The sequence below is a fragment of the Tetrao urogallus genome, assembly GCF_951394365.1.
Source record: "Tetrao urogallus genome assembly, chromosome: 19".
NCBI classification, from domain to species: Eukaryota; Metazoa; Chordata; class Aves; order Galliformes; family Phasianidae; genus Tetrao; species Tetrao urogallus.
In genome coordinates, this window is record NC_136832.1 from 287,915 (window position 1) to 311,996 (window position 24,082).

At 44.6% G+C, this 24,082-nt stretch overlaps 1 protein-coding gene across 2 annotated transcripts; it reads left to right on the forward strand.

Annotated features, from left to right (window-relative positions):
• Positions 1–68: 68 nt before the first annotated feature.
• SLC31A1 (solute carrier family 31 member 1) lies at positions 69–20,372 on the forward strand (the record flags this gene model as incomplete). 2 transcript variants are annotated; one of them, XM_079544542.1, is made up of 5 exons in its annotated part: positions 69–89; positions 16,665–16,817; positions 18,929–19,001; positions 19,394–19,562; positions 20,171–20,372. In XM_079544542.1, exons 2-5 carry the CDS (start codon positions 16,710–16,712, stop codon positions 20,370–20,372), a joined length of 552 nt encoding a protein of 183 aa, XP_079400668.1. In that variant the 5' UTR covers positions 69–89; positions 16,665–16,709. The 2 variants fall into 2 exon arrangements, with proteins under 2 accessions (XP_079400668.1, XP_079400667.1); XM_079544541.1 differs by lacking the exon at positions 69–89 and adding an exon at positions 16,093–16,140.
• Between the last annotated feature and the right edge of the window lie 3,710 nt (positions 20,373–24,082).

Here is a 24,082-nt window from a genome sequence, read left to right on the forward strand (position 1 = left end):
CGGGGCCTAGCGGCCATGTTCAAGGGGCGGGGCTTGGGGGGACCACTCCGGGGGGCGGGGTTAGCGGACAGCCTCGTGGCAGTCTCGAGGTGAGTGACAGCGCGGGACCGTTTCGCGCCGTTTCTTCCCCCCCTCAGAGCTCCGCTGCTTGAGGGGATGGCGGGGTCTTGCTGCTGGCGCCTGGCGGAGCCTGCGCAACCGCGGGGCCTCGGAGCGGAGGGGACTCACTGAGGGCTGCGGGCAGGGAGGCGGGGGCAGGGATTGAGCGGGGCGACAGCGCGCAGCCCCGCATGGCGTTTGGGTGACCCGTCGCTTTGTCAGAGCAGAGAGTGGATGTTTTGGAGTGAAACTCGCAAAGGGACAAACCCACGTTTCTGTTGAAAAGAAGCATCGCTGGCGGCAGGAGCTCCCTCAGCAGATGCGGTTCTGTGGAGAGAGGGTTTGTGCTTTTGCCCCTCGTGTCTGTCCGCTTGTCAGGGTGCGTTTAATCCAGCTCTAGGAAATGACACGCAGCCACAGCTTTCTGTCATGTGCGCTAAAATCTGTTAAACCTTTTCTTCCTCTGCTCCTTCCCACAATGGAAAAAAAACAACAACAAAAAAAAACAGTCGAAATCGAAGTAATAAAATAATGCTAGAAGAGTTAAGATTTTTGAGTCACTTTTGCTTTAAGGTGAAGTTCCTGCCAGCAGTTCTGCGGTGCAGGGGCAGAAGGGTTGGGAGGAGTTTTTTTCCATTCTCACTTTCTCTGCTTGCAGAACAGCTTCACGTTTTGGATTATTGGGACACTCTTTTTCTGAACAAAAGCTTCATGCCCGGGAAGGGAAGCTGCTGAGAATACTAATCTTTAACAGTCCTCTGGTGTAAATGAAAGAGAAGAACAGCCATGTTCACACAGTTTTTAGTCAGTGCCCTAAGGAGCTTTCTTTCAGCTCTCTTGCTTTCCAGTCAGTGTTAGGTCAGAGAGGAGACAAAACAGATATATTTTGAAAGAAATATAATGCATTCTTCTCTCCTTTTTGACTTCTGTGTTTGCTGCCAAGACTCTGCTGCCCAGCAGGAAGGTGTCATGTCTGCAGGTTTCCAACCTAAGCCGTTCCATGATTCCTGCCCTCTCCACGCCTGTCTGAAGGTCACCCTGTCAGGTAGCCATAAATTGCGTCAGAGTTGTGAAGTTGAGCTGAAGCAGACCAGTGTGAGCTCCTCCAGAGATCTGTCAGGAAATCATTTGCAATCTTGGTGATTTTTCCTTAGAGAAAAAGACTCAATCTAGTTTTTTTTGTTTTGTTTTTTCCTCCTAAAAGAGCCAGCATTAGTAGTCTACTCCGCTGCCTTTTGCTTCAGTCTTATTTTCTTAAATGTCCCCAGTCAAATCCTAGGGTACTTGAGACCAATGATTTTTTCATTAACCTTTTCTTTGGCTAAAAGCCAGAATCCTGTAATGCGAAGAATAATGAAAGTAGTTACTGTAAACTAATTAACCTTCTGTTTTATTGCGCTGCAGATTAACTTTCTAAAACCTTTCATTTCTTTTTATTCTGGAAGTTGCCTTTTCTGTTCTGGAAGCCAATCTAGAGGGGGAGGCTGTGATTAAATTTCTCTCTTGTCTTTCCTCTCTGTTCCTACAGACTCAGATGTAGGTTTCTTCCCACCAGTTCACATCTATGAGAATGCTGTCCCCTGAGCAGCTGTGACTGCTAGTTAGAGTGATTGCTTATACTGAAAATATGTTGAAATTTTTTTCTTGCGCTTCCACTTTGCATGCCTATAACATTACAAAATCCCACAGTCTTTTTTTTTTCTTATGTCACAGATGTGAAAGTCATTTTTAAGCTGTTTAAAAAGCTCCGTGTGCATGCAGAGTTTGTTCTGACTCTTGTCTACATTAATATGGCAGTGATAGTTCTGGGTCACAGGCCAAAATGAGCAAGTGACTGAGATCTAATGTCCTTAGTGGATGCTCAACAAATCCTGATATCAGGCCTGAGAAGATGGGAGAAAAAGGATGTAACTGTTCTACAGCTGGCATTGAATGCACCAAGTGCTCTCCCATGAACCTTGGGAGAACTGCATGACATTACAGAGCCTTCTTTTCCTGTGCATGCTTGTCAGTTATCAAAGATTCAAATATCTTTCCTCTGATCAAGATTTATGAGCTTGGAAAATGACCTTAACAATACCTTTAGCTGATCTTTTGGGTAAGAGAAGGCCTGACAGTCTTAGCTTTTTTTCTTTTTTGAAGACTTAATGCATCTCCTCTTGGGGGAGAGAGTGTGTATAGTAAATACACTTCCAGGCTTTTCTTCAGATTATAGATAATTTAACTGGACTTGGATTTGTGGGATTATAAAATACTTTCAGGCCACCTCAGTGATGCAGCGCACTTCCTCACAGTACAAGCTGATGCTTGTCAGCCTGCCAGCTAGCTTGCTGCTCTGGGATCACGGGGAAGCAGCTGTCTGGAAGGCAGAGCCACGTGGTGGAAGGCTTCAGCCTTATGTGGAGTACTTGTCCCTATGACCCAGACTGCTTCTCATCTGCTATTGATGAGCTTGGTGTGGGACAGCCTGAGCAGCTTTTCGCTGTCTTGGTGTGTGCTGAGTGCCTGGCCTCAGCGCACAGCACAGCATGGCTGTGCAGCTCCTGGCTGGGTTCCTGCATATTGTGTTTGGATAGAGGCAGTGCTGAGAGCCAGGGATCTGATTAAGCAGTTCATACCTCACCTAATCTTTTCCTGCTCTGAAAGTCTTTGTACTATAGAGATTTGACAACATATTGTCACAGCTTGCTTGCATTTTCAAACTTGCGTCCTTTACTTGGGAAAGAAAAACACTAACAAATGGAGAGCAGACTGAAAGCCCAGCAGGCAGACAATCCCGGCTCATTCTCCTCCAGCCCTCAGGAAGCAAAGCAGCAGCACTGACATGCAGTGCTCCATGGGAGGGCAACAAGATACCCTTTGTGTTTCCAATGTGGTAAGCCAACCCTTGGACATCAAAGTGATAAGGGAAGAAGCAGTGCAGGCTCCTGAGGAACACGCCCAGCCATAGGATATTATGGAAGTAAAATTCGCCTTAAGCATTGTTCTGGTTTTTTTCTGTTTTATGGTCCCCTTGTTTGTCTGCACTCCTGACTGAATGAACTTGACAAGAGACTGAGTCATGCTTTCCATGTTCTCTGCCTGCAGAGTTTTATGCAAATCAAGTTACCACCATGAGCCTGGCATAAGGCGTTATCTCACAAGGAAGTACTGAATTGTTGTAGTGTTTAAGGTGATGTCAGGTGAGACTGGAGGATGCTGGAGAAATGTTACAGAAAGTGACAAATCGAAGCCTAAACAAGTTAAAGGAAAGAGAGTTCCTGATGTTGGTTGTATTTGTGAAGCCAGTGTCGTACTACCTTCATTGTGCAGGGCATGAACATCCTTGGTTATAAAATACCCTGCTATACACATAATAAAGGGTAAGACTTTTTCTTAGTGATAAGCAGAACAGTCAGAATACACAATGGCTCAAAAACATCTTTTGGCAGTCTTGTGTTTGCTGAATTAAGTAAAACTCTCCAGTACATCACGAGAGTAGGATCATGTGTGCTGCGTACCACCAGATTCCTTTTCATGCAGTGCTTGAATTTGATCTTACTTGAAGCCAATATCCCTGCATTAAAAGTATCTGCATTGCAAAGCACAGTACTGCTAGACTTAGTGGAACTTTTTCACATTATTACTTTCATATCAATTGCAGAGAAGCTGAAGAGTCAGGATTTGACTGAAACACGTCATTGAATATTCTCTGAATATTGTCATCTTTTGTCACCCCACCACATCCCTGAAAATTGACCTGCTGTTCTGAAAACTTCACATTTCTTCAGAGTGGGGTCAGTATGAAATGAAATGAAATGAAATGAAATGAAATGAAATGAAATGAAACTTGCTCTGTTGTACTGTCCAAAAACAAGCAAAACACTGATTTCTTGGACAGAGAAATTAAAATTTGAAATGTGTTGTGTGCAGTGTGTTTAAAAGTCATTCCTGCATCATGCTGAATCAATCTAGTAAGGCCAGGGAGTTCTAAAATCTCCATGAATCTTTGCAAAGGTCTTTAGCTGTTCCGCGGAGCTTTATGTGAGCATCCCAGCCCTTCCTTTGGTCCTGACATAGTTGGCCTCTGTCTTCTGCAGACTGCATAGGCCAGGCAGTAAATATTTATTTTGAGTCATATGAAATCTTTGGCTGTAACAATAGGAATTGTCAATATTTTGTGGGGATGGTTTCAGCCGTGGTAGAATATAGCCAGAGTCCCTGCTGCTTCAGTGCTCATCCCTGTTCTGAATACGTAGGAAAGGCTTAATAGAAATATTTTCCAATGAGTAGATTACAGGTGGTAGATCTGGTTTGAAATAGGTTACAAGTTGGGCAATAAACGGGCTTAAAGAGGAGTAAAAGTGATCACGGATCTGAGCATAAAAATCTGAGCAGTAGTTAATGATTAGCCTTTGATATAGATAATGATATTCGTTCTGCTTGTCAGCATTATCTCAAAGTTTAGAAACTTTGGTCTGTCTCAGGATTGTAGCCCGTTTGGAGAAGTCTGCTCGCCTGGAGACAGTAGATGGAAAATCTGTCTCTGGAATAGTAAGTACTTAGACTTTATTTTTTTTAAGTTCTGAATCATTTCTGCTTTGGATTAGCATCTCTCTGGCAGTCCAAGAGCTTGAAAGCTAGATGAAAAAGGCAGTGTTTAAGGCTTTTTTCCAGCATGGTTTATTGTCACGCAGAGCTGGGATCAAACATCTGTTGATGGCTATCCATGCCCTAGAGGTAATCTTGTCAGAAGAGTGTCATGAGACCAAGACTACTTCACTCTTCCAGAGGCAAGTTCCTTCCCAGAGAATGGCTTCATTCCGTTTCCTGTTTCTTGATATTGCAGGAGATCTTCTCTCTTACTGAGGTGAAAACAACTGAACATAGGATTGTATTTTTGTCTCTTCCAAAGTGAACACGTAGAGGTAGGCTGTTCTATGGACTATGGCTATGAATTTGTCCTCTGAACTCTTACAGGTATTGGCATGACTGTGTGCCACATGTGCCATACTCTTGCTGTTATCTGAGATCAGAGAGCAAAAGTAGAAAAGTGCCTCTGGAGATACGTGTTTTAGCCTTTAACCATCTGCTGAAACACAGATTGACGTCCTGGACTTAACTCAAAACACTGCAGAATGGATTTTGCTGATGATGACTTATGTTCTACCTTGCATTTTGCTCAGAAACAGCTTTAGGCTTCTTAAACTGGTATTACAAACAGTCGAGGCACAAGAGAATTTGTTTCTTTGTTCTTTTGTTTTATGGCATAGGTGGTGATGCAGAATTAAATGAACAGGCATGCACTGTACTCCTGTAAGTAGGGAAAACAGTGTTTTTCTAAAAGTCCCTTTTGCAAACCATTTAGCCATTAGTGAAAAGCCCACATTTAAAAGGTGACCGTGACATGCCTGGCTTGGAAATCCAAGTGTGTTCCCATGTGAGCTGACATCAACAGTGCAGCAAAGCCTGGCACAGCCCGGAACGGACAGCTCCAGGGAAGGAGGGTGGTTGAGCGGCCGCCCTGTAGTGCTGTGTCTGCACATGGGCCCATACCTGTTTGTAAATGAACAGCCACTGTGAGAAGAAAGGGAGGAGAAATTCGAGCGAAATGTGCTCCTGGGATTTTTATTCAAGGAAGCTCTCATGTGTGGTAGAAGCTGATGCGTGATGAAGGTGTTGCTCTGTGATGAGCGTGTGACATTACTGGAGATGGAGGAGCGTGTATGAATTGCTTAGATCAATATGTTTCATATCATACGTGTGGAATGGATTCCAAAATTGGGTTAACAGAGATTTTTGGATGGTGGTTTTCTTTTCCAGATCTAAAACATACCTGAAGGCCAGTTTAGAACTCGTGTGACTGTTGTTTTTTCCTAGGCTAATTTAGGATACAATGGTGATAAGCAGCCAAAGGAGAAAAAAGCTTATTTTCTACATGTGCACATTTGTGTCTATGGCTTAGTTGATCCATTAAATTAAAACTGTCTTTGTTACCACATCTCATTAGACATTGCCTGAATTCACTGGAGGGAAGATTTCTCTGCCAAAGGACTCCCAGAGTGAAATGTTCAACAAAGGGAGCTTTTTAGTTACGCTGCAGATCTGGATCCAGGTCTATAAATGATGGCTTTTGCTCTCCAGAGTACACAGCAGCTCCACATCATCTCTACAAGAACAGACAGGTCCTTCACACGTACAGGACATCAAACTACATGTAGCTGTTGTGCTTAGTTGGCAGTAAGGTGCTGACCAGGCAACCTGCTCTTGCTGAGCCTGCTCGATCAGTGAAGTTAGACTGGGTGATCTCAGGAGGTCTCCTAGGCCTCAGCGGTTCTGTTACCGAAATTGCTAACTACAAATTCTCCAGATACAACATTAGGAACAGTAAGGCCAACCAGAAGAAGGTCTGTCAGTCTTCTGAATCGTGTTGATGGTTCTCCTTTATGTCGCTGTTTTATTTTTTTCTCTCTCTGCATTAGTTCCATCTCCATGAAACAGTTATTTATGATCTCATTGGATAGCATCTGTGGTTTTTTGCCTGTATGAAAGGCCAGCTAAAGCTCTTTTAGGGCATGTTGAGTCACACTGCATTTTTGCAACTGTAGAAAATGTTGTTTGCTTGAGAATGTGTCGTTGGCTCCTAGTTTCATTTTGTGTCTCCGAAGATTACTTTTCAGTCTTGCAGGATTTAAGGCCAGAAGGCCTTTTGAGCCAACTCTGGTCAGAGCTGTTTATGGTATTTATACAGATATGGCCCTTCTCACTTTATCAAGCTACACAGCAGTGGTTTATCAGATATCGTCTTGGAAGTATCTTGTCTATTGTTCCATGTAGATGGATTGCCTCTGCGTGTGGCCACTGAATGGTCACAAACAAAAATGTTACTCCCTACGCTCTCAGCAAGGACACCTTTTCTGTATGAGGCAAGCTGTCCTATCAGTACTGCAGGTGGCTTGAACCTGCAGGAATGTGTTTGCTGAATTTGTGAGCACGGTGGAGAAAGTCATACACAAAAGTGCTTTTGATTTGTTGGTTGTCTTTTTCAGACTGAAATTTTGCCTTCATTATGTATATATGTAAAAAGTCTGTTGTAGGTAGAAGAATCTGTGCTTGATGAGGACATATAAAATGGGAGGAGGAGTTGAATATGAGCTTCTTCAGAGATGGAGATTTTCTGAGGAAGCAGAAGTTGCCCAATATCTCCTTTAGGATAAACTTTCAAATACAGATGTTGTTTTTTTTTTTAAGATTAAAAAGTTTTTGGAGTGTATTGCAAGGCTCAGGGCTCTGCAGTGCTTCAGTTCCTCAGCACGGGAGAAGCAGCAGGATGTGTTCCATCTCAGTGGTCACCACTCCTGCACTCAGTTGTGTAACATCACTGCCGAGCATAAGGAAGTATCTATTTATTCACGAAGTTATGTAATCTTGGAAAATGCAGGTCACAAAGAACTTCTTTTCTATCCTTTCCACCTCTTCCCAGTTACTGCCTCGTTTCTTTCCGCTGAGAGCAAGGAGGCTACGCTGCTCTCTTCAGCTGACAAAGAAGCACTGTGAAATTATTAGCAAAGGAGTCCTGACTGAACATTGTACACAGTAAGATTGTGCTGGGCTGTTCTGGCATCCCAGCAAGTCCTGTTCGACCATTGGGATTGAAGCCATCCTGCCTTATCTCTGCTTAAATAAAGCACAGTTGCTGGGGGCTGGGGAGGTCCTCAGGTTTCTGTTCCAGGGTGCTGAGTACTGGGTGTGCTGAGAGCTGAGGACCAATTACTGCACTCCTGCTCCGTGCCCTTGATGATCGCAGGAAAAGAGATGGAGCTGTGATAAAGCAACCTGCCAGACTGCAAGCTCAGGGTAATTGCTTCAGAAACCTTAGACATGTAGTGCTGAAGAGGTTCTTCTCTAGATGCCTCCTGGAACTGCCTTTGATGGAAACTTGTTAGCACTAGCTCTGCATTGGTGCTGCTGTTGACTGTAAGGAGTTTTGATGTCTGACATGCTTTTCTGAGAGCCCTTTTATAAAGAAGTGGTATTGTAGCATCCTCTGTCAGTTTTTAGCATTTCTAATCCTGTAAGCGTATCCAGATGAGCGACGGAGCTATTGTATGGCATCTCCTTTACTTTGTGAGCTGTGCTCCTCAGGCCTGGTGTCTTCTGAGGTGCCTCATTTCTGCTCTTCCAACAAACGTCCGTTCTCTTTGGGTGGCAGGAAGCAGGAGACAGCTGCCTCATCCAGCTGGATGGGAAGGAAATGAAGCAGCAGTGCAGAGTAGCAAGTACGTGATACGAAAGGTCAGTGATGGAAGAAAGACAGAAATGAAAATAAGCAGGGGGAAATACTGCAAATACAAAAGGGAAGAAGCTGTTTGTGGTGAGTGCAGAAATCCTCAGCATGCTGCAGAGCTTCAGAGCAAGCTTTGGCACCTGGTTGGCATGTGGGTCTCCTTGACTTGTGAGAGGAGCTCACTGGAGTTGAGTGCTCCTCCATCTAAGCTGCAACAGGAATGTGAGCAAAGGGGAAGGTTTTGTTGTGCTCAGAGATGGGCAGATGGATGTCGGAGTGTTGAAGAGATCCTGCTTGCCTTTTAATTAGTAGCACCTTTGTCACTGTTCACATACACTCTCCACTGATGTAGCATCTCACCTTCTCTGAATACTGAGGCATTTGTTGGCGTACATTAGCAGTGAAACAACAGTGTGTGGCTGACATGTCTGTTCTGGTCTGCTTCTGGTCAGCAGGTGGGTGGATGTGGGCCAGGAGAGCTATGTTTGTTTCCTGAGCTGCACGTTTGATTTGCTTAGCTTGTAATTGTCAAAGCAGGCCACGCTTGGAATGTGCTCAGTTCCTTAAAAAAGTCCCAGTGGGACTCTAGGTTAATTTAACATCCCTCAGGTTAAAAGTATTTGTGTTTTATCAGGAAGATAATATGATAAAACAGGTAATATAAGCTCAGGGAGGTTATAGCTGGTGTATTAGAACACTCTGTTCAGTACATGTTTCTAACACCTATTTCTCCAAAACATGTTCAGTATATCCTTCATGGCTGTCCTTTGTGTGAATAAGAACCATGCATGCATGTGTCATCAGCCATCATCAGCCCCTGACAGCTTTCAGTATCTGTCCATCACCCAAAAATAACTCCCTCAGGCCAACCTTTTGTGGCAGATGTGCGCTCAGCAGCATCTGCAAAACCAGCACCTGTGGACAAGGCAAGTACTGAGGTGTATTTTGCAAGCCTGTATATCCTGTGGTGTTCACAGGAGCTGCCAAATCCAATTCCAGTGGCTCTTCTAGTGGCACATCCTTTGCTTTTGTATTTGTAGTGCCAGAACTGGGCTCTGCTTGCAGCGGCATGACAGTGGTCAAGTCAGATGTACTCACTGCTGTATTGTGTGCCCAGAAGCCAGTGGCACAACTTCAAAAACATTTTCACTTCCAGCACAGTGTGCTGGAGAGACTGTGTTGTTCCCTTAGGTCCTGCAGAGGGAAAGGCAGCTTGGGAAGCAGGTGGAGGTGGTGAATCCCCGTGGTGTAATGGGGATTTAATTTAAGTAATCTTAACTGCCCTATTGGTGAGGGTTGAGAGGTGGCCAATACCAGCAAAGGAAATGTGGTTTGGGACCCTTTGTGAGGACCACGTTTGGGTGCTCACGTGAAGTTTCTGTACATTACAGGTGCTTGAGCCTAGGCAGTAAATGTCAGGCTTTTCTTATGGAAGTGAGGTTGCAGCTAGGAGAATGTTAGACTTTCCAGTTTTGCCACACTCCTTATGAGCATCCATCATTTATAGCTTTTCCATCTCTTGTCATTTCAGCGTAGCTGGGCAAAAGGTTTGTCTGGAGAGGAGTCCCTCTGTTATTCAGCCTCCCCAGCTCAACATTATTTTCTCCATCTGTAAGATCTCTTGCCAGCATTTAGCAGCTTTTCCTCCACTATTGTTGGTTTTATAGCTGCAATTTTGCTATGCAGAGTTGTTTCTGCAGCCTTCCACTTCATTGGGCCCGTTAGTAATGACATGGGCTGGCATGATATTCTGCTTCACAAAGTTCAGTGCATTGTCCTGTAAAGAACAGTCTGTCCTGAGTTTTTTTTTCTTTTTCGTGTTCAAAGATGCAGAGATTCCCTGGGGAGGCTACATAAGCTGGAAGATTAGGAATGACCTCCTAAGCAGATCAAGCAGTCTCTAACAGAAGGTGCCCAGACAAGTTTGCTATGAAAATAAACTCCCTGCGAGGGACATGGCTGTAGCTGTGTTAACGAGGAAGAGCTCTGTCCCCTCCTCCAGTGTCAGGGATCATGCTGGGTGAATGCAGTCCATTTTAACCTTAGTTGTGTATCTGAGTCTTGCTTTGGTTCAGTACAAAGGACTTACATTGATATTTTTGTCAGCTTCTGTTAGTCTTCATTAAAAGTTGACTAATCGATGTAACTGCTGTGAGCTACCAAACGTTGTGCAACTCCTGTGTGAGGCAGCATCTCAGATGGAATCTGTGCTCTGAAGTTGGACTGCCAGTTTTTGCTACATGCAGGAGTGTGAAGTGATAATTTCTTGAGGAGGGTGTAGTCTGTTTCTTGGGAAAAAACCATCCTTAAAATGGGAAGGACAAATATACATTGGTACAAGTGCAGCTTGTGGGGAGAAAAACATAAGGAGTTGGGAAGTAAAATCCAAAGAAACAGTGGCAGCCAGGAGCCCTGAAGGGCTGGGCTGTGCAGCTCAAATGAAGTGTGAGAAAACAGAAACAGCGAAATGACTCCACTTGGCGTGGCTCTTTTGGGATCTTTGTCAAGACCCATGGGCACCCCTAAAGCTCCCCAAGCACTGAGGAAGTTGCCCGTACTTGCAGAGTATTGCCCCCAGCCCTGGGAGCTGGCCTTCTGCAAAGAGCCTCAGCTTATCTCTCACCCTCAGACCTCCTAGCGTGGGCAGCATAGGCTTTGTTCACCCTCAGGTCAGAGTTTGTTGGCGTGCTCTTAAGAAAAGGACATCTCTTAGCCTGGACAAAAAGTCAGTCTTATGCATGATTTAGAAATGATAGTGATTCTGAGATGCTGTGTGATCTATTTTGCACCGTCAGCATCCCTGGCTGGGCAGCAGTAGTTCCAGCCTGGGGCCTTTGATGGAGGTGATGAGAGGATTAATTCTTGCATATGGCTTTCTCCCGTTATGCCACTTGTGTTGTGTGTAATAGCTGCCAAGAGCCGGTCCCCACATGCTACTCATTTGACTGCATCTCCTGGTAACATCCTCACTGCCTGCAACCCCGCTGTGCTTCACATTCTTCCTTTGAGGATGAACACAGCGTGCTGCTGGTGATGTTTGCCCACCATATCCTGCACTCAAGCCAGACATCCTTCAGAGTCTTCTTCCTTTTAGATCTTCTAAAGCTTACAGGGGGAACATGCCCTCTGCCTCTGTGTCTGTAAGGCACAGTGTATTCTAAAGAGCAATCTTTAAAGTGTGCCCATAGAGCTTGGCACAGGAGGGCTCTGGCTGGTGTTGCTGGATTCCCTTGTAGTACCAACAGGTTGAATTTGTGTGTTCCTCAGGTGTGCCTCTGAGCAGCTCTGAAGTGAAGCCTGAGATCCTGAAGGAGGAGCAGTAGGTCCACAAACTAGGAAAGGAAGTGGTTAAAGTTGTCCAGGTTGCCAGGAAATGGAATTGACTGCAAGCAGTGCTTAGGTCTTACGACAAGCTTGGGCCATTCAGTGAAGGCCACAGGCAGAGCCAGGGAGCGGTGCTGTAGCGTCTGCAGATGCTCTGCTTCCCCTCCCACCTCTGCTTACTGCACTGGGGGGAAAGAAAAAATTGGGCTTGAGGCTGTGAGCTCAGAGCTAGGGTAACTCAACTAGTCTGCCAGCCGGACTGCTGTGAGTAGAGCACTGATAACTTTGGGCTGCTTTTTCCATTACTTACGTCTTTCATATGTAGCATTCCTTTGTGTCGTGCAGGACTGGGCACTACGTGATGTGCAAGCAAGAGATCTTTGCCTTTCCAACTTGCTGCTTTTAGTATTCTTCTCTTGGATTTCTCTAGAGTGTTTTCATTTTAATTGTCAGTATAGCTTACCAGATATTTTTCACTTCTTGTTCAGAAGGAGAGAAGGACCCCCTGGCCCAGTTCTCACTATCGGAAACACTGTTGGAGATACATTAGGTAAGAATCACTCCAGCAGAGGAGCAGCAGGAATCCGGAGGCTTCTACGCAGAGCCAGCTGATCGGCAGGGCTGTCCTGTGTGCTGCTGCTGCAGGGAGCCCCTGCAGCCAGCACTCTGCTGAACGACTCACTGGTGTGAGGGAAGCTGGAGAGGTGTTATTTGGAGATTCAAGTCCTCTTGGGCAAAGCCAGTGGAATTAGTTTTATTTCTTCCTTTTTCAGAACTGGCGTGGGAAGGATAGGGCACTGCTTTGAAGGGAAGAGTTTGCTGCTGTAGTGAGCAAAATTCATCTGTGTATTCATCTAGGGCTCCATCGTTAATCCTATTAGACTTCTGCTTTGGAAAGTGGCTTCGTTCCTGTTGAATCTTACTCTAAGGAAGCTCTGTGTGTTGAGTTTCAGGCTGAGCTGGCTTGTAAAGCTTTCTGGGAGTTTGGCAGACCCTTCCCACGGTCCGTCCTGTTTCTGCATGTCTTGTGTTTCTTATTAAAAGCTGCATCACCTTTGGGTAGCTGGAAGGCAGTTTACCGTGGAAAAATATGACTTGATGATTATACTAAAATTTGGCAGAATTCTGGATTAACTCCAGAGCAAAGCCACAGTAGGTTGGGAACCTATCATAGAGTGTATATAATGGCAGTTGTCTTATGGCTGAGACCTGCTTCAGAAGGCGGCTTTATGTTTGGCATCTCATCAGGTCCAGCTCCTTTACCCTGTTTCTGTTGTGTACTGGCACAAGATCCCTATCTTTCCTTCATTTCTGCATTCCCTGAAGCTGCTACCGTGGCTTCCCTGTGTGCATGAAACTGGAGAAATGTTTGCAATGGGTGAAAGTTAGTTCTGATGCTGAACCTGAGCTGATAGTTTGTTATTGCTAGATCCTGCTCCTGTCTGCAGGATTCTCTTAAATCATACTGGTTTGCTGAGCTGTGAAGGTGGCATTGCAGTTGGGGGTACGAATCTCAGCCTATGTGCTGAGGTCTACCAGCTCAAAGCAGCACAAGTCCTGCACAGAGCTCTGGGTTTGGCTGTTTTCCCTGAGAACTGGAGGGGTCGCAAAATGGAGGCTGTGGCTTCTCTGGTCTGAGACAACAGCGCCCAGAGGGAAAGAAATCCCGGGAAGAATTTCCTCATTCTTTTGCCCTGTCCCACCCTGTTTGTTCTCTTATGCAGTAGATTACTGCAAAGTGAAAAGAAATCTTTGTGTGCGAGTGTCCCTGGTTACAGTGCAGCACCGAGGCAGGTGTACCATATGGTCTGCACCCTTCAGGTGTGCAAACACTGAGAAATGCTGGAGCCTGGTGCAGCCTCTGTCTGATCCAGCTCCCCTGGCCAGGGTGCTCAGGAGCCCGCCCCAGTGCCTCTTTCCTTCTGTGCAAACATGAAACAGGCAGCAGTCGAGAGATCAAGTCATCTATTCAGACAAGAATACCTAATGCTGAAATGTTGAGTTTGCACAAGACTTAAACCTATTTAGAGAATTTGCTGCAATAGAAACTTGCATGTTTGTGGGGTTTTTTTTTTCTTCCCAGTTCTGGAGTCGACTTGGTAAAAAATGGTGACTTTGTTTCATGGCCAGCACAGCTCCGTGTCAGTCAGCTCCTCTCTGCTAAAGCAAACCAGAGCTTTGTAACTTGAAATATTTGCCTTTAATCTGTTCTTCCTGCTGTCCCAGATACTGTTTTTTACCCCAAGATACAGTTAGAGACCTGCCAGACTATAACTCACTGGGTTACTCCACTGGACGTGATTTAGTTTTAAACATAGTTTTTGTCCACGTGTTATCAGAACAGGTAGCAGAAAAAAATGGCTGCAGTGTCTCGGTGTAGGTTATTTTATCTTACATTACTTAATTCCCATGCTTTTCAGTATCTCACAACATGTCTTTCAGTGGTAGGTAACTGCAGCGGGGAGATGGATTTGGTGTCAGAGCCCCAGTGTGGAAAGTTGCTATGCTGGTGAGCATCAAGCATGGCCTTTCTAAGCTGTACAGGACCCTGCCCAGCCACATGTGAATGCTGCCCTTGTTGGTAAGGCTAGTATTCTGTAAATATTTAGAGAAGGCACATGTTGTTTTTCCTTTTCTGAAGACCAGTGACGGTAAATTAGGAAAAACTGGACAGAAACCAACCACAAAGGGAGTTTTTAGCCTGGTAAGAAATAGCTTCTGTGGAACCTGTGGAGTTGGAAAGAAGCGTAACATTCTGAAATGAATGAATAATAAAACTGGACTGTAGTCATCAGTGAGAGCGTGTAACAGCCAAAGCAGAAGCTGTGGGTCAGTCAACTGAAAGAAGAGGGAAGAGAGATTTGGGCCAGAGGAGAGGGGAAGTTCTTGGTTTACTTCATTCCTCTCATGGGACTTATCTTTGATCTCACAGTTTAAACCATGTTGGCTGCTCTTCCTTCTCTGCTGCAGATGTTTTGAAGCCTGTGTATCTTGGCAGATGATTCTTTTTCCAGCTGTTTGTATTTTGGAACTTCAGTTCTAGCTCTTGAGCATTTGGTCTCAGAAAAAAAACGGGATCTTAAAAGCTTTGCTATGTGAAATTTGTGCTGTTTGCTCTGGTGTCCTTTGGTAATGCTTGTCTGTGTCAGGTGAGCTGTTTATTGCATTAGTCTATTTTTTTTTCTTTTTTTTTCCTCCTGAACATTTTTCTGGGCTGTTTTTCTGGTCTCAATGTCTAAGTAGAGATTAGAGATGATAATAGGTACAAGATGTTAGCAGAAGTACGGACAGGGAATACATTCTGCTTTTAGGCAGGACCAATAGACTATGAGGTAACTTTCCAAGCAAGTTGTTGTGAAGGAGCCTGATGCAGTAAGAGGTATGCTGCAAACTTTATCTGCACAGAGATGCAGAAAATACCTGAGCCACCTATTGTGGATACAGCTAATACTAGCTGACTTGAATGCAAACAGGTGCCTAATTCCATTCATCAATGCTAGTGTTTGCAAGGAGTGTTAGTTCTTTCTCTTGCTTCCTGCACTGTTAACATAGCTTCCTTGTTCTCCTCAAATCTTCAGCTTCTCTCATGGCTCTAACTCCAGAGCCTTCGGAGGCCACCTCCTGTCCCTTCTGCTCTGCAGGGACACGTCAACTGTCCTGAGTCCCCAGCGATTCCTACACAGATCTGTTGTAAGGTCACTGTCACAGACTGAACCAGTTCCACTGGCAGCTCCTTGCTGTTTGGGTTTTTCGTTTGCTAACACTGCTTTCAGTTTGGAAACCTTTTCTAGAGTTTCACTTTGTATTCTCAGTCTGAACCTATCTGTTCAAACACCCAGTGTCTTTTAGTTATGATGCTCTTTTCTCTGCAGAGATCATTTCTCTAGAAGGACTAGAGTCCATCTTATCTCTCTCCTCTTTTTTTTTGTTTTTGTTTTTGTTTAATAACAACTTAATCAGACAGTGTATCTGTACTTTATGATTTCATTTGATTTTACCTGTGATCTGTGCTGGGAGGGCACATGGAGTTCCAGACAGGGTCCAGTACAGCAGTGTCAGTACTTACCTTCAGTGATGTCTGACCTGCACTTTCTGTCACTATGATGAATGTGCTGTTTCAGGACTGACTGGTATTCCCACATTGTTTTTCCTGTTGCTGTTTCTACCTGAAGAACTTTCACTTCACACCAAGAATCATTACAGGTTATCCATCCCAGGTTGTGCTGGGGTGCAGACTGAGAAGCCATGGGCACCTCTTGGCGTGCTTTTATTTTTGATGTAGTATGTCCAGATGTACCTGATTTGCAGTAACCTGATAAGGGATTTAGACTGTCAGCCTTCTGAGTGTTTCTCTCATTGTGTGTAATGTGATTAGAGGGGAGATGTGACAAAGTAAAGCTCATGGAAATGCAATTAGATTGCCTCTGGCTGTTGCAGACCTTTGCCTGGCTGTAGGTCTTGTACCACCTAACATAATTTCTTTGTTAAACATGTTCCCAATAAAAGGCATAACTGTCAATTAAGAGAAATACTGTAACCTGATCCTTTAGTATATGCAATTTAAAATGGTGCTTGAGATATTTTTTGCCATTTGCACAACTGCAATTGAGAAGAGACAGGGTTTTTTTCTTCTGACAGATAAGAAATGTTCCTTTGTGCTGAGCACTTGTCCCCTTGTGCTACCTCAATCACATTAGGCTGTTTTTCTGGCAAGAATGTTTAGGATGGTGCAGCAGCACAGTGCTGTAAAGCTGCAAGGGACACACCTCCTTTATATTGTCCTGCTTGCTTTGCTGTATGTTCTCTAGTTGGAGTCCAGGACCAAGGGGGTGCTCCAGAAATTTATTCCTAGGCAGTAGTTCTTAGGCAATATCTTGATGGCTTAGAGTATTTTCTCTTTCCATAGCAGCAAAGAAACCATACTCTGCTTAGACAAGTGTTGCTTCCTATTAGATTTTTCCCCTTTGTTTTTCAGGGTCCCATTTTTCGACGTGCCTTTTTGAATGCCTCTGCAATAAAGATGTCTCACCACATGATGAACAGCTCCACGTTGCCGACCACACATCCTGAACATCACCATTCCACAGCGTCTCCGGGAGGTGGTCATGGATCTGGGATGATGATGATGGTAAGTGGTTAGTCAGCATTAACCTCAAGCTTTTACTTGTTTGTGGTTCAGGGTAACTTGTCTTGCTATTCAGAATTGGGAATTTAACTTAGCTGTGAAAAGCATGAATCAATCCAGTTAAACACAAGTCCTGTTGTGGTTCTTTGATGGTGAAGGAGTGGTAGGAAGTACTGTGCAACATGAAATGTATTTCAGAACTGGGATCCTACGACAAAACGCTCTTCAGCGAAAACCTTTCTAGCAGCCAGTCTGGGATCTGCTCTCTAGCAAACTAACAGCAGAACAAAGCAAACATTTTCCTGCAAGAAAAGGAGATGGACGGAGTTTGCCTGGGCTATTAGTAAAAACCTTAACCAGCACTGAGAGGAATGCACGTTGTTGTAATGGATTGTGTTGACCTGCAGGCAAAAAAACTCCCTGCCCTTTTTCTCCTGAACTGTAGCACCTGCTGGGCTTGTGGAGCAAAGTGCTTCAGGGCTCTCTGCCACATTGGCATTAAGGGTGTGTTGGTCCTGAGTCCTGCTGCTCTAGCTGACTTTGATTTAAGCAAGTTCAGACTTGTGCATGCTGGCATTACTAAAGCTTTGCAGAGAAGCTGGAGTTCCCATGGAGGTGACTGTAGGATCTGTGCCAATGAAAAAGTTCTAGGTACTTTTTCAACTATCTCCCTTTTTAAAATATCTTTGGAGTGAGTCTGAGATTATTAAAACATGGCTTAAGCTCCAAAGGGAGGGGAGAGAGTGTGCATTTCAACTTAAAAAGAGAACATGCTCCAAAATATACTTTGTAAACCTTCATTTGAAGTTTGCTTGCCAGTCATGTGTCCCAAAGAGAAGCACTGTTGCTTCTTCTATTGCAAGCATATCATAGGAAGAGAGGAAAGGATTAGAGCATCCTTCCTCTTTGTGAGCGTGGTCCTGTGCAGAGTCCAGTAGTGCTGGAGGAACTTGCATCATCACTGGTGGCTCCTCTGGAAGAGTCTCAAGAGCTCCTCAAGAAGCTCACCACGCAGTCTCACAGCTACGTACTGGCATTCTTCAGTCTGTTAACTTCTGAGCAGTTCTTTACAAGTGTTAGGTGTGTATCTTCAATGGATAATTGCTGGACCCTGACTGCAACTGAAAAGTCTGATTAAGCACATAAGATTTTGAGTTGACATTGCTCATAAAATGGAGAGGGAAGGAAGTAAATAGGTGCAGCATCCTAAATCATCGAATGGACACATTACTGTTTGCATATTTCCATTCCTCACTGACACCGAGTCACAAGCTGCGCTTCAGCTGCGGTGTTTGTGCACCTGGGCTGTCGCACTTTTTTGTGAGCTTTTTTCTTTTCATGAAAAATATTTAAGTGATTAAAGAAATGGTTGTTTTATAGTCACTTCTGCACTGGGGTGATGAATGTCTGTTGTCCTCAAGACGTGCTGAGCTGCAGTGTATTTACCCAGATGGGAAGATTATATGGACTGTGGCTGACCTGGGATTGCATCCCCCCTTCTCACAGTATTCTCTGGCTGGGTTCAGGAATTCTTATTTTCAACCGGGGGAGGCTCTGATCCCGCTTTTTATGTTTTTTACTAATTATTGTCCCTTTATATAGGCCTCTCCTTCTCCCATAGGGTGTTGAGGGGTTCCATGGAGAGATGATAGTCTGCTGGCACAGTGCAGGAACGGGCCAGCAGTGAGCTGTCCAAGCCTTTATCTGTGTGAGCTTATGTGAAGCTGCTGGAGAACTGCTCTGTACTCCAGCCAGTGAGAAGTCGTGGAAAGGCAAGGTTGAGCTCCGCAATGACATTCCCAACTACTGAATACTGCTGTGCTGAGGAGAAAATGAGCTTAAAAAGCAAAGAGAAGGGTCTTTTCTATAGCAGGTACCTTGGAGGAACATGCCTACTGCCCAGGGCACTACGTAAAAGAGCTTCCCACTAGAACTGGAAACTGCAGTGTCTTCAGCCATTTCTGTGCTGTGTCTGTTCTTCAAGTCAGTCTTGAGACCAGCTGAAATGATTTAAATTCTTGTCATAGCAGCAATAACCTTTGCTGTATTTTTGTGAGCTCCATCTCAGCATGAGCTATTCAGGCTCATCTATATGTTCTCTGTGTCTTGGGCAGGCGATGACTTTCCACTTCAGCTACGAGAATGTGCCCTTGCTGTTTTCTGGTCTTACAATCAATACTCCTGGAGGTTAGTGACACTGCTTTGTCTGTTCCAAATAAAATAATTGCAATTACATTTGAATGTTGCTGGAATTACCTTGTTATGTGAAAAATATCCACACATGCTGCAACAAATCTGTTCTAAATGGTACGGGTTGGGGGAAAAAAAGGAAGGTGTTTTATGTAGTTCCAAAGTTTGACTTGTCTTCCTAGCTGAAGTGGTTCTAGTTCCAATTAATAGGTGAAATTCCAGTTAGTGTGTGGGTTAAACTCGCTTTTCCCATCTGCATGTGTATGCCTGGTGCCCAGCTGTGAACTGCAGTGTGGCATGGTTGTTGAATCACATGGTGTCTTTTCTGACGTGTTCTAAAGCAAACCTCTTCTGTTGCACAGATAGAATAACACTTCCTCTTTTGTCAGAAATGGCTGGTGCTTTTGTGGCCGTCTTCTTCCTAGCCATGTTCTATGAAGGCCTTAAGATTGCCCGGGAGTGTCTGCTCCGCAAATCCCAAGTCAGCATTCGCTACAACTCCATGCCAGTGCCAGGTCCCAATGGCACCATCCTGATGGAGACACACAAAACTGTTGGGTAAGAATCTAGCTTCCTCCTAAGACAAATCTCTTCAGCACCTGAGAAGGGCAAAAACTGGGACAGAACAAACTTTATGCTCTCTGCAAAGTAAATTACATTCAGGCTTGGATGTTGCTTGAACTGCTTGGCTGCCCAGGATGTAGGACAAAACAGGGAAAGCGGCAAGGAGCCAGATGAGCTTTTAAAGAATACATTTTGGGGAGCTCCCGGGAACAGAATTTGGGTGTTATCACTAGTGACGGGCAGAAAATACTTACAATTCTCCTGTTGACAGCATCTATTCAGGAAAAAACAAACAAACAAAAAAACCCACTCTGCTTATTTATGAAGGGAAAGATAAACTTCAGAAGTTTTGTTTCTCAGCTAAAAGTTTTGTCATCACAGTGAATGCTGAATTTCCCTTACTGTTGATAAGCTTTGGGGAGAAAAACACAGTTACAAGTGACAAATGCATGTAGCAACTTGTCCAGACTGCTTTATCTTCTCTGCCATTTCACACCCACCTTGGCATCTCATTAGCCCAAGAGCTAAGTTTTCTCATAAGGAATTTGCATTCTGTGTCTCATGGATGGATGCTCACTGTTCTTTGGGTTTTGTGTTCTCAGGCAGCAGATGCTGAGCTTCCCTCACCTCCTACAGACTGTACTGCACATCATTCAAGTCGTGGTCAGTTACTTTCTTATGCTGATCTTCATGACATACAACGGATACCTCTGCATAGCCGTGGCAGCAGGGGCAGGGATGGGTTACTTCTTCTTCAGTTGGAAAAAGGCAGTTGTTGTGGATATCACTGAGCACTGCCATTAATACTGGAACTGCCCAGAAGCCCCTCCATCCCACTGCTCTCTTAAAATGCAGCCATCATGAAGACTGGATCATCCTAAGCTGAAAGAAAAGACATAACAAACGTCTGCTGGAGTTCACCACAGGTTCCTAGCTGGGGTGCAGGGATGTGAGAAACTGGGATATGTAAGACCCCCCATGCTGCAAGTGGGCAGCTCAGGAGTCCCACATTAGCTGTCCTTGGCTAGGATTTGCTTTAGTCTCAGATTATGCCATGACAGAAATGTAGAGTTTATTCTTTTTTTTTTTTTTCCTTTTTTTTTTTTTTAAAGAAACATTTTATTCCTAAATTGTAAATGCTTGTCTGTGAGGATTTTATGAACAGTAGTTAAAAATGGGCATCACCAATGGAGCCAATGTGTGCAAATGGCTATTTTGGTTTTTTTAATATGTACACAGTGCCAGTGGAGATCTCCCTGCCATTGTGGCTTTTGGGGCCAATGACACCTTCTAACACAGAGGTTTGCAGAGGAAGACTGCTGCTCATCAGACACACTCAGGTCTGTTCCAGCGAGTGAGAACTTGGACAGAAGTATGTGAGCCCTGTGCTCTGGAGGGTCGAGATGAGTCTGTCCTCCAAGCCCACCACAGTATGAATGTTGCTAGATTTCAGATGCATTTTACTCAGTGGTTTTACTCAGCTTCAAGTGCTAACATTTCAGTTTGGCTGCTTTCACATCCGAATCGTTGCAATGTATGGGGTAGGTGCAGGACAAAAATTGCATATTTACAGGGCAAGAAGATTTTAAATAGACCAATGAACCTGTATTAACTTCAGGTTCGATTGCACCTGAATGTGTCTAGAGCTAGACTTCTAGCTTACTAATACTAATTCTGTAAATGAAGCAAGAGATAAATATTAATTTAATTACACTAAAAGCAAAAATGTCATAACAGGGTGTTTCTTGAGTAAAATGAGTGAGATAAAATAACTGTTCCTGTAAGAGAGAAATTTGAGGAAGAGAAGAAAGAAACATTGGGGCTACAGCAGTCCTTTGTTAATTCAGTTAATTTGGAGTTGCTCGGGCTGATTTAAAAAAAAAATTAATGTCAAAAGTAAATGACTCCTTAGTAATCATGCTGTGACTTTGTTAGCTCGGAGGTGCAAGAGGTGACAGTACCAATGGTGGGCACCTGTAGTAGGACAGTCAAGAACTTTCCGTTCAGGCTATGAGCTTTACACATTTCACAGGCAAACCAGGGTAACTTTCTGGATGGGTGAGGCCCAGAAATTGCTTTGGGAGCAGTTTTGTTTTAGCACTTAGTTGTTAAACTGCTCGTGTTGCAGAAAGTTAGAGTACAGTGCAAAGCAGAAGACTCTTCTGCCCAGGATGCCCAATTTCTGCCTGTAAATGGCAGAAAAGGGGGATACTGGTATTTTTTAGATGGCTAAGGTAAAACAGGCACCACTTGGACTGATAACTAGGATGTGCCATGTGAGAACAGGAAATCCTTTTAAGTGTCTGGGCACACGCAGTAGCAGTTCTTTTCTCTGAAGGTGCTACTAGTCACACTGTTACCAGCAGCAGAGTAAGGAAAGCTGACCTTTGTGAAGAGGGGTTTAGGCACCTTTAGCCTGTGTGCCTTATGCAGCCAGGCCCAGCCTTCTGTCTGTGCCTCTCCTGCTGCCACCAATGGAGCCTAATTTCTTTGCAAGGCAGCAGGAAATCTGTGGCTGCTGCTGCTGGGCATCCTGCTCAGCTCTGGAATTGCACCGCCTCAAGTTAGCCTTCCTGTGGGTGGCCCCAGGCATTTAATTGTCTGCCTTGTTTTCTTTGGGCAGTGCAAATACTGAACAAAGGAGAAGAATTAAAAGCAAGCTCAGCTTTATAGTTTCTTTCTGTAGCAAATTTGCATCCGAGTGAAAGAAGCTTTCACAGAAAAGTTCTGGACACCTCCTGACAAATAGGAAAAGCTCTTCCAGATCTCTGGAGGGAGTTATGTATAGAGCAGGCCACAGAAGGACATAGAGCATCCTATGGTCTACCTTTTTTCTGCATCTGTCACAAAGGAAAAACCTGAGTCTCTAAGCAATCCTATTTCTCTGTGAGAGTGGAATACAGACTCTTCAATCTCAGTGTGTGAGCTGCGAGGACATCTTAGTGCCTGTGAGTGAAACACAGCAGAGTGTTGGAGTTGGCTGTGTTCTGAAAGAGGGAGAGACCTGTCCTGTAGAGACCTCATCTCTGGTTTGAGTTCAGAGCTCATGTTCTCAGCACCAGTCTGTGGTTTTCCTTGAACAAGCTGTTGCTGTTGCAGGGATGTGTGACTGTAGTGTGTCATGTACCTCTTCCTATATCATTCTCTAAAATAAAACTTCTGCTTGACTTGATCTTGCTATCAGTGAAGCTTTTTAGCCACCTTTCCTTTTGCATTCAAGTGTCCAGACTTGAATTCTCTGATTATTCCAATCAGAGAAGGATAAATTGGGGACTATGCAATAGCTGTGGCTTTTACAATAGAAGTTCAATTATGCTAGCTTTTCTGCATCATTGTACATGCATCCTCCCTTGAAATCATCTCTCTCTTGATGAGTAACTGTTGACAATCCAGAAAAGCCATGTACCTCCCTGCACCCCAGCCTCCCTCAGGCCCACCAGATGCCACCAGCTGCTCTGTTGGCCCAGGCTGCTGTTTGCTTCCCCAAACTGAGCAAAACCTGGCCACCCTGATGATGACTTGCACTGACTGCGTTTGATGCAGTCCTGGCCTTTATGCTGGCTGTATTTAAAGCTGTCCTGTTGTTAACACTAAACTTGTGTTGAGTGGTGCTTGGAGGGAGATGAGGACTCTTAAGTAAATTCTATTTGTATGCCAATATATGTAGCATGCTTAGAATGTGATTCCCGTGTCTGTCTCTGCGTGCACCCTGATGTTTTGTCCTGACACGCTGTGCCTCTGGATTACCAGCTTGGAAGAAATGCACAGGGTATCCAGGCTGTGTTCATCCGTGGGCTTCTGTTGTTTTTCTCCCAGTGCCTTCTCAGTTGGTCTGGAGCCAGTCCCAGCAGATCCAAAAGGATGGATAGTTTTGTTTACAGTGGTCTGTCACTTTCGATTTTACTCTTGCTCTTTGTGAAGGTAACTTGTCTAGTAACATATCAAAGATCTCCTGTATATAATTAACTAATAAAATAGATTGCATTTTATCGATGTGTGTTTTAGAATCAATCATTAATGCAGAGACTGCAGCTACAGTGAGGGCCAGCATCATTCAGTGATCCACAAGTGTCTGCTTTGCTGACAAAAGACCCAGCAGCCACAGAACTGACGTGGGCTGCTCCTGCTGCTTCTCTTTGGCATGACTCCCCTGTGCCTGTACTAACTGTGCAAGTGAGCAGCAGTGGCTGAGCATCCATCATCCTGTGGCTGCAGATCATAGGAACAGCACCCCCTGAGCATCTGGTCATCAGCAGGAAGCTCTGAAGCTGCCAGTATGGGAGCGTGTGAGGTAGCTGAGACAGTCCAGGTAAACTTGGCATAGTGTGAGGAAAGTAGAGCTGGAAAGGGGAATTAGTGCTCCCCATATCTGCTGCGTGGATCTGAGGGAGTGGTGAAAGGGTGTGAGCTTGAGAGAGCTGTGCAAATGAGCCTACCTGCTGAGTGCTAGTGTCTGTACACCAAGGAATTGCGTAACAGTGTAACATGGTGTTATTATGGATCGTTCTCACCCA